The following is a 9,648-nucleotide window of genomic DNA, read 5'->3' as shown; positions in this document are numbered from 1 at the left end:
TGCTCCCCGTGCTCTGGGCCTCCGCAGGCATCTCCTCCTGGCTCCCGGGCCCGTGACAGCACTCCACAGACATTGGCCACAATCCCTTACCCACCATCCCAACATCGAAAAAGCTCCAGAAATAGGACTGCCTGGGCGGCTCAGTTGGTTGAGCGTCGGACTCCATATCAGATCCTGTCTTGATCTCACAGCCGCGAGTTCAAGCCCTGCCCTGAGCTCCGTGCTGGGCACGGGGCCTACTTGAAAAAATAATGGAATAAAATATAAGATAAAATAAAATACAATAATAAAAAGCTCTAACCATAGAGGTTTTTCATCAGCATGGGTTTAAAACTCATTGAACATCAAGAGTTAATAGTCTTGGGGCCCCTGGGTGGCTCGGTCGGTGAAGCGGCCGACTTCGGCTCAGGTCATGATGTCACGGTTTGTGAGTTCGAGCCCCGCGTCGGGCTCTGTGCTGACGGCTCAGAGCCTGGAGCCTGTTTCAGATTCTGTGTCTCCCTCTCTCTCTGCCCCTCCTCTGCTCACGCTCTGTCTCTCTGTCTCTCTCAAATAAATATTTTTTAAAAAGTTAATAGCCTTAGCTATTAATCAGCTTTCCTTATCTCATTTATTGTGAATATTCCCATTATGTTGCCACATGTTTGATGGGGACGGCGAGTGGACCGCCCAGGCCCAACCGGGGGTCTTAGGGTCTCACACAAGATGTCTTACGTGTCTGGTGTCACTGTCCTAAAATCTAGGACATTCTGAATTCCAAAACATATCTGGTCCCAAGGGTTTCCGATAAGCTCTATGATTAGTTACTATTAAATACTTGCATGCCGACCGTCCCAGGCAGTGGGGACACCGCAGGGACCAAAGCGGACCCCGCCCCCGCTGGGTTCACAGGCCAGTGGGGGGAAGAAGGCAGACACCATAGCAGGCAGTTAAGACATGGGTAACTAGGTCCGCAGTGGAGGCAACACAGGCCTGGCGAGGGCTCCGGGGACTCGGGCCGAGGTATCAGGGAGGCTTCCTGGAGGAGGTGTTACCCGAGCAAAGACCTGAAGGTGAAGAAAGGGGTAGTGAACAGGCGGGAGGGGGCACCTGGGTGGTGAAGCATCCTACTTTTGAATTCGGCTCAGGTCGTGATCTCACGTCCGGCAGACAGTACGGAGCCTGCTTGGGCTTCTCTCTCTCTGCCCCTCCCCTGCTCACCCTGTCTCTCTCTCTCTCTCTCAAAATAAACTTTAAAAAAGAGGCAGGGGGTGGGGGGGGGGGGACTGGTGAGGGATGTAGGACAGGGAATCTCAGCTATAGCCCGTATTTAAGGGCCTGAAAGCTGTCCTTTGGGGATGCAAACTATCCCGGGAAAGGCAAGAACACCGAGGCCCGAGGCCCAACACTGCTTTTCTGGCACGCCCACGGGCTGCAGAATCCCGCGCCCCAGCTCTCTGGGCTCAGAGGAGGGTTTGGGGGGCCTTGCCTGGTGGCCAGACGCCTGTGGGGTCTCCTCGGGGCTCAGCTCTAAGCTGTTCGGACCTCATTATGTTCCAAGAGGTGTGGGCAGTGTTCGCCCCGTCCTCGATGCCAGGGAGACCCCCCCGCCGGGGGAGGCTGGGGCTGGGGGCCTCACCCCATCCAACCACTCTCCCCTGGCCTTGACGTTTGGCCTATCTGAGGCTGAAGACTTTTCTTTGGGGAAAAGCCTTCGCTCTGCAAATATGGCAACTCTGTGGATCATCTGTTCATTTCTTCTGCTTCCTGGGCTGGAGATCTGAATCCCCCCTTTTTTCCTTTTCTCTTACCCTCCCCCTCCTCCACACATCAGCCAATCCTGTTGCCTCTGCCTGCAAAATTTATCCTAAATCTGCCTTCTTATCCGCCCCCCCTGCCTCCGTCCCCACCTGGTCCAGCCTCCATCGTGACTAGTCCTGCCTCAGGGCCTTTGCACTGGTCCTTCCCGCTCCCTGCGTATCCTTCCCCCTGCTCTCGTATCTCCATTTATTTCCTTTGCTTTAAAAAATGTACGTCAAGGACGTCAGCTTCGAGACGGCAGTGACTTGGGTTTATCTCTGTGACCGTTGGGTCCCCAGCTACTAGCACAGTGCCTGCCACACAGCAAGGGCTCAGTAAAAATTCCTTCCGCGACGGAAGGCATGAATTCACGGAAGCTCAGAACACAGCCTGGTTGTGTTCCCAAGTCCTGGATGGGAGCATTTAGCCGTGGACACAGATAGAGATATTAGGGGGGAAAAGGCTCCAAATTTTGGTTGCCTCCCTCTGCCTTTAATTATTTTGTCGACAAGGCTCACAATTCAGCAAGTCAAGGTGGCATTTGAGAGGGACGGTTCCCTTTAGCGTAGCTGACAGCTAATTTGTGGGAAGTTTAATTACAGGCGGCGTTAATTAACTGACAGAATGCTGGGCGAGGAAGGCAGCCATCTGTTCCTAAAAACGTCCTCCCCTCCTGGGCCCCGGCTGGGAGGCTGGGAGGGGTGGGCAGGGAAGAGGACAGGGCGTGGAGAAGAGGCGGGGACAGAGGAAGAGGAAGGAAGGAGGGCCAGGTGATGAATCACAGGCTTCTCACCCCTCTTCCAGATGCCGCTGGGGTGAGGTCTTGGCACTCCGCCTCCTCGCGGCCTCCACCATTTCGCAGTTGCCTCCGGGAGCCGCGGGGAGGGGGGCAGTAAGTTCCTTGGAATCTGCTTCTTGCTGGTTGCATCACGAGGAGCAGAGGGTGTGGAGTAGTGGAGGTGAAACAGCACGCGGTCCTCAGCTCACACTGGAGCGGATGGGCACCCGCCAACGGAGGTCGGGAGGAGACGCTGGGCCAGAGGCCCGGGGTGCAGGATGCCCTGAGAAACCTGGCCTGGGAGAAACGGGTCAGTCTGCCCCTCCTGCCACCGTTCACTCCTTCATTTCACCCGCTCTCCGCGAGGATGGCAGAGAGGCGACGCACACGGCCTCCAAAGACGGGCTTCCGCGGTTCAAAACCAAACCCAGCTTTGTCCCTTCTGAGCCGTGTGCCCCGCGGCAAGTCGCTTAAGCCTCTCTGAGCCTCAGTTTCCCCATTTGGCCACACTCCACCCCCTGTCGCCCCGGACAACACAGATGGAACCCTGTCCGCGTGAGCAGGAGGAGGCCTCTCCTGGTGCCTACTTAGAGCAGCAGCCAAGGCGGGGCCGATGGGGCTGGCGCAGGCTGGCCTCGCTAAGCTGGCGGTCCTTGGCAGTTCTCAGCCCCCCTGAAGGCGTCTGGAGAAGGGCCCAGGCCCGGCTGTTGGGGGAAGTGAAGAGGCTCGGACGAAGCCGAGGCCGCTTCTCAGAGGAGGCAGGTTCCGATTCGGGGCAGGGACTCCATGTCCGCTTATTAGGCACCTGCTGGATGCCAGACCAGGCCTCTGCCCCCGCCACTGGCTGCCGGGGTCACTTGCCCTTCGCACGGCGCCGAGTCCTGCTTTCTGCTCTCAGTCTAGAAGACGCCACCGCCAGGAAGCCCCCCGCGTTCTCTGGGTTGGGCCGAGCACCTCCCTTTGGGCTAACACAGCGCCCGAGTTTCCCCAGCACATGGCTGCTCACCCAGTATTACGGCTGGGCTGCGGGCAGGTCGCCTGGCCGACTGCCGCACACAGATGGAACGCGCGGGGCCGGGTACTGTGCTTAGCATCGTCCACACCCGGGGAGCCCCGCGGGGCCGTTGCTACCGCTGTCCCCACTTTACGGATGGGGAGACTGAGGCTCAGAGAGAGTTCACAGTGGAGGCCAGTAGTGTAGCCTCTGCTTGTGGCCTTAGGGCCGGGAGCAGGGCGGGTGTGAGGTCCTTGTCACAGAGCTGTGGCTCCCCAGGGACCCCGTGCAAGGGCCTCAGCCCACCTCTGTGCACGCACGCGCATGCCACGGCCAACACCCTGTTTTTTGCCCTCCTCGATCCAGGAAGAGAGACCCTTTCCCTCAAACCGCCTCAGAGGCCCCCAGCTTCGTCGTGCAGGCCGGACAGCAAGGCACGAGCGGAAAACACTTAAGTGCCCGTCGCGCGGGAAACCTCTGACTCCGCTCACACACGTTCGCCTATGGGGGCCAGACCGCCGGGTCCAGACCCCACCATAACCCCTACACCGCATGACCCCAAGCAAGCCACTCGGCCTCTCCGGGCCACGGCTGCCTCGTCTGGAAGATGGGGACCTAGCAGTGGTGCCCAGGATTTTCTCAGAGCTACTTAAAACCCGTCCAGCGGTCTTACTCAGCGCCTCAGAGTCAAAACCGAATTCTCTCCCCAAATCTACAAGATCCTGCACAAGCCGCCCCCTCCCTCCCTCCCCTCCTCCCTCGCTCCCCCTCGCTCCCCCTGCTCCAGCCACACGGGCCTCCTTGCTACAGCTCCTCCAACACGCCAGGTCTGGCCCTGCCCCAGGGCCTTTGCATGGGCCGTGCCCTCCGCCTGGACTACTCTTCCTGCACACGCACCTCCTCCCCACCATTCGTGTCAGCAGCGTCAGATCGAATGGTCCCTCCCTGACCTTCCTGATTGTGCTTGGCACGGGGCCATACAACTGTCCCGCACTCATTGGCCCGAAGGCCCCTTAATATGGCCCAGCCCTTCTCAAGGGGTGTGGGAGCCCCTTATCTGCTTGCCAGAAAATTAAACCACATCTGAGCTGATCTCTGAATCCAGCTGCAAAGTCCCGGGAGACAGGGGACAGAGAAACATGCTAAATGGCACCCCAGGGACAGGCTTGGCGAAACCTCGGCTGGAGACGTCACCACATATGACCCATAGGGCTTCAACGAATACATCGCAAAGCAAAAGTAAGGGGGGGGGGTGAGAATGGGAGGAGCTGTCCGTTAAGACTTAGGGCAGCACCGAGGCTCTGTTGGTGGAGCCGGGGACTCGATCTCGGGATTGTGAGTTCGAGCGCCACGTGGGGGGTAGAGACCGCTTAAAAATAAAATCTTCAAAAAAAAAAAAAAAAGACCTAGGAGACCGCCGGCGACTCTAGATTTTACGTAGATTCTGAGCCAGACAGCCCAAAGAAACACACATCACGGGGTCCGCATTTCCGTGTGTCTCCTGGATGGATGTCTGAGGCTGTTAGGGAATCATTATTTTGAACATGATACTGAAGTCCGTGGGGTTTATTATTATTATTATTATTATTATTAGTTTAGAGGGAGAGTGTGCACGAGCAGGAGACAGGGGCAGAGGGAGAGGGAGAGAGAGAGAACCTTAAGCCCAGAGCTGGACACAGGGCTCGATCCCATGACCCTGGGATCAATCCAATCCCCACCCCCGCTGAGAGCCGCTGCTTTCGAAACACCCCATGCTTCCAGATGAAACCCATCTGGCATTGGCATCAAAATGACAAGGGAGGGGGTGAGTGGAAGGGCGCAGGAGTTGAGAGCGGCCCTAGATAGACACTGGCCGAATCTGAGTAATGGGTTTGTGGCAGGACGGGGGGGGGGGGGGGGGGGTCATTATTCCATCCTCTCTACGTGGGTGCGTTTGACATTCTCCACCATGAAATTTTGCAATGGTGGGGAAATTCGGATAAAGGCTGGACGTGAGTTCACCATAACGTACCCACGGTGCTTTCTCGGGCCACATGAGAGGTGTGAGGGGTATGTGGGAACCCTCTGGAGTATCTCTGCCACTCTTCCGGAAACCTAAAATCAGTGCAGAGTGAAACATTTTGAAAAACACACACACACACACACACACACACACACACACACAGAACGTTGAAATGCGTAACGAATAAGCCAACCGGGGTTCAGCAGCCCATGTGCCCGGGATTGGACCGGAGGCGCGGGGCGTCCCAGGGCCACCGTCGGTGACCGCACGGAGACTCCCCCCACCCCGCCCCCAGGATCCAGCCTCAGGCTCCGCTGGGATCCGCCACACGGGCGGCAGGAGGGGCCGGAAGCCGGTGGTCTCACAGCAGCCAGGGCGAGAATCCGCTTTCAGACCCACTTTATTCTCTCTAGACTAGAAACACTCCGCATTTCCACCCTCCCTGCCCCGATCTGGGTCGGCCAGGGGCCGCGGGGCCTCACGGCAGCTCTGGGGGCCTCTCCGGGGACGCAATGGCCTCGGCCCGGCCGTGCGAGCTGCCTCGGGCCAGCAGCCGCAGCCTCCGCGAGCGCAGCCGGGCCTGGACGGCCCAGAGTGGGGGCCGGTGGCCGGGCAGCGAGGGGTCCTCGTCGCCCAAGCTCTCAACGGTGGAGTCGGAGCCGTCCTCGGTGCCGGCCAGCGACTGCTGGCACACGGGGCAGGAGCGGCGGGCGGCCTGGGCGAACCAGGGGTCGATGCACTTGCAGTGATAGGTGTGGGAGCAGGGCAGGATCTTGAGCCGGTCGCCCTCCTCGTAGTCGTCCAGGCAGATGGCACACAGGTCGTTCCTCCGCGTGAAGGTGCGGACCCGGGCCTTCCGGCGGGCCTGCGTCTGGGCCGCCGGCCCCCGGGGCCCCAGCCAGGCCCACCACAGCTGTCGCAGGACGAAGACGGCGGACGTGAGCAGGGCCAGGGCGCGGCCCAGCACCCAGGACGCGGCCGGCACGGGGGTGGCGGTCCGGCTCGGGGCACGGCGGGTAGTCGGGCAGCCGGAGGACATGGCCCGCCCTGTCGCAGCGCACGATGAGCCGCAGGTCCCGCGAGGCGGCCTCGCCCACGAACACCGAGGGAATGGCGATCTGGCGTCGCGGCTCCTCGAACCCGGGCGCCGTGCGCACCAGCTTGTCGGAGCGCGCGTTGCGCACGACGGCCGCCTCGAAGCCGGCCCGCTGCGCGTGCAGCGCCTTGAGGTCGAACGTGCAGTCGTTTGGGCGGATCAGCACGATGGCGCCCAGCGAGCCATTGCCCGGCCGCGGGCCCTCGATGGGGCGGCACGCGTCGGCCGGCTCGGCCTCCGTCAGGTAGCCCCGCACGCCCTCGGGGGCCAGGGGCACCCCGAACAGGGCCGGCAGGTCCGCGAAGTCCAGGGTGCTGGCGTTGCCGTCCCGCACGGCCCGCACCACCGCCCCCGAGGGCGCCAGCAGGGCCAGCAGGATCAGGGCGACCGCCACCCCATGGCCGCCCCCCCTCCGCCTCCTCCGGCCGCTGTGCGCAGCTAGGTCCCGCCGGGGACCGCAGACGGGAGGCCTGCGGGCATCTCCAGGGCCTCCCAGGGCGCCCGTGGCCCGGGTGGAAGGGAGGCGAGCTTGGAGGGGGTGCTCAGAGGCGGGTGAGCGGGGCAGCCGGGCCCCGGGCGGCCCCAGGCAGAAACTGCTCCTGGTGGCACCCAGCGTGCATCGGGCGTGTCTGTGAAGGCCGGTCTCAGGAGCAGTCAACCCGCCCGGGAGGCCTTGCTGGAGGATGGCACCGAGGCCAGAGGCCCCCAGGGTTCCAGGTGCCGCTGGCCTCTGTGACATCGTCCTGTTACATCCTGTCCCCAGGAGCCCCCGGTTGCCTAGGGCTGTGGCCGGGACAGAACTTCTGGGTCTCAGAGCTGGTGGCCCGAGCAGGCTCAGAGGAAACCTGTGGGAGGTTCAGAGCATGCTCAGTTCCTGGAGCCCGTAAGGCTCAGGGGTGCCACAGAGCGGCCCCCGGTGGCCCGGACCCGGCACTCACACTCGTCCTGTACAGCATCATCTCCCCAGCCTCCCAGAGACCCACCCAGGAAGGTGCCCCCTTTTCAGATACCCAGAAGGACCCAGACTTGTTCACGACACCCTCCCCCCACGAGGTCGGTTCTTAAAACCCAAATTCTCAACTTCCTCCCTCTCCCCCACTATTCCCTCTGCTCCAGCCACAGGCGCCCCCTCACTGTCGCCACAACACGCCAGGCCTGGTCCTGCCCCAGGGCCTTTGCACAGGCTGTGCTTTTTGCCTAGAGGGCCCTTTCTCCGGGGCTGGCTCTTTCTCAGGACTTAGGTCTGAGTTCATAGGTCCTTAGAGTTTAACTAGATTTGATTGAGGGGGTGGGGGAGAAGTGTGCCAGGGGCGGGGGGGGGGGCGCTGGTGGGAAGGGGGGGTCCCTGACCCACTGCCTGGTACGCCTTCAGTCCTGCACCAGCTTTACTCTCCCACCTCGGTGCCTCTTCCCCAGCCTGGTCCCCAGCTGTGTCCCCATCCTCCTCCAGAGCCCTGGGTGACAGCCTCCCGGCCTCCCCTCCCCTTCTCCCCCAAACCCCCCACCCCGAGTCTGCCTCCTCCTGGGCTAGGCTAGCCTGCTCAGGTCTGGATGGCCGGTTCTGCCGTTCACAAGCTGTATGGCACCAGGTAAATCACTCGACCTCTCTGGGCCCCCCGTTCCAGGTCTGGAAACTGAGCACAATGATGAGGAACATCCTGTAAGACGGACGGTGTGAGCGGTGAAGGAGACAAAGCACGATCAGCGCTCGGCTCTGGGTCTCACGTCCTCCCTCTCCCTGACCTGCCTCTGCTTTGAAATCCTTCTAGTCAGGGATCTGTCTAAAATCCCAGCCTCTGGTCTCCCGGTGGCCCCCCAGTGCCCTCCAGATGAAGTCCAGGCTCCTCTGTGTGGCCCACAAGTCCCCCCACACCCCCGCCGCCCCCCGGCCACTCACAGTGGTCAGGACCCTGCCAATCTCTTAAGCCCGATGCTTTTCAACGCTCCGACTGCATCGTGATTCCTTGACCTCTGGGGCCTTGCAGATGCTGCTTGTGGTGCCCGGAAGGGCATTCTGTCCCCTCGTGGCACTTTGCCAGCCTGGCTACTTGCTCTGTGGGATTTCTTGGTGGCCCCATGCCTCCCAGGACGGCCCTCAGCCGGCAATGGAGGAGACAGGGACACACGGGCAGAAGGCCATGTGGCAACAGAAGCAGACACCGGAGTGACGTGGTGGCCACAGCAGAAGCCGGGTGGGGTGGGGGGAGGACAGGGGACAGAGTCTCCCTGTGAGCCCTGGGAAGGAGCCCGCCCTGCCGACACCGACGTGGGGAGAGGACGGGTTTCTGCTGTTGGAGGACCTTCCCCCCGGCCCTGCCCCAGGGGGTGGCACAGGTTACAGCGGCCCTAGGACAGGAATAGCCCCTGGAATCCTTGTCCCCGACAAGGCGAGGTGTCACCACGTGGAGAATGGAGGGTGAGTAAGGATGAACTTGGTGTCAGAGGGCAGGGAACAGCATGCTGGGAATGCGAAGAGAGTAAGAAGGTCTTGAGAGGAGGGAGAGAGTGGGGGAGAGGGAGGGAGGGAAGGAGAGGGAGGGAGGGACCGGGGGGGGCGGGGGGAGGGAAGGAGAGCTGCGTGTCTGGAAAGAGGGTCTGACCCAAGGACGGGAGAGGGTGGGCAAGGCTACAGAGGACGATGGGAGGCACACAAAGGCTGGGAGGGAGGGCAGGACCACATTGCCTTTTCCATTTCCACTCTCTAGATTTCTGCACTGCTTGGCTCTTGTGCGATGGGAACGAATTCACTGATTGCTCCTGAAATAAAAAGCAACTTGTGTTTCTGCAAGAGGCCTCTGGCTGCTGGCTGGAGAGGGACAGGGAGGCTGGGAAGCCACGGAGGGGACAGACACTCAGGGAAGGGACTCAGAGGGGACGGTAGCCCTGAGTGAGGAAGAGGACAGCAGGTGCTCGGGGCTGAGTGATGTTACCCCTGCCGAAGCCCTTCCCCCTGGGATTCCTCCCCGAAGTCCCTTGGTGCCCCCGCCTTTCACGTCATT

The 9,648-nt window shown here is 61.3% G+C and overlaps 1 protein-coding gene and 1 long non-coding RNA gene across 2 annotated transcripts; one reads left to right on the top strand and one right to left on the bottom strand.

Annotated features, from left to right (window-relative positions):
• Positions 1-5,935: 5,935 nt before the first annotated feature.
• ZNRF4 (zinc and ring finger 4) lies at positions 5,936-7,415 on the bottom strand. Its single transcript, XM_086699368.1, is given in 2 exon segments — positions 5,936-6,541; positions 6,543-7,415. Coding segments are annotated over 2 exon segments (1,356 nt in total). The 5' UTR covers positions 7,389-7,415; the 3' UTR covers positions 5,936-6,031.
• A 1,465-nt stretch (positions 7,416-8,880) lies between these two features.
• Positions 8,881-9,437, top strand: LOC147583846 (uncharacterized). The gene is made up of 2 exons (XR_015243471.1): positions 8,881-9,065; positions 9,355-9,437. It is a non-coding gene; the product is annotated as an uncharacterized LOC147583846 (long non-coding RNA).
• Positions 9,438-9,648: the final 211 nt, after the last annotated feature.

This window comes from Puma concolor, chromosome A2 (genome assembly GCF_028749965.1).
Source record: "Puma concolor isolate L17-30 chromosome A2, mPumCon1.1.hap2, whole genome shotgun sequence".
NCBI classification, from domain to species: domain Eukaryota; kingdom Metazoa; phylum Chordata; class Mammalia; order Carnivora; family Felidae; genus Puma; species Puma concolor.
The sequence above is the reverse complement of the archived record's forward strand: the minus strand, read 5'-3'. Positions and strand labels throughout refer to the sequence as shown.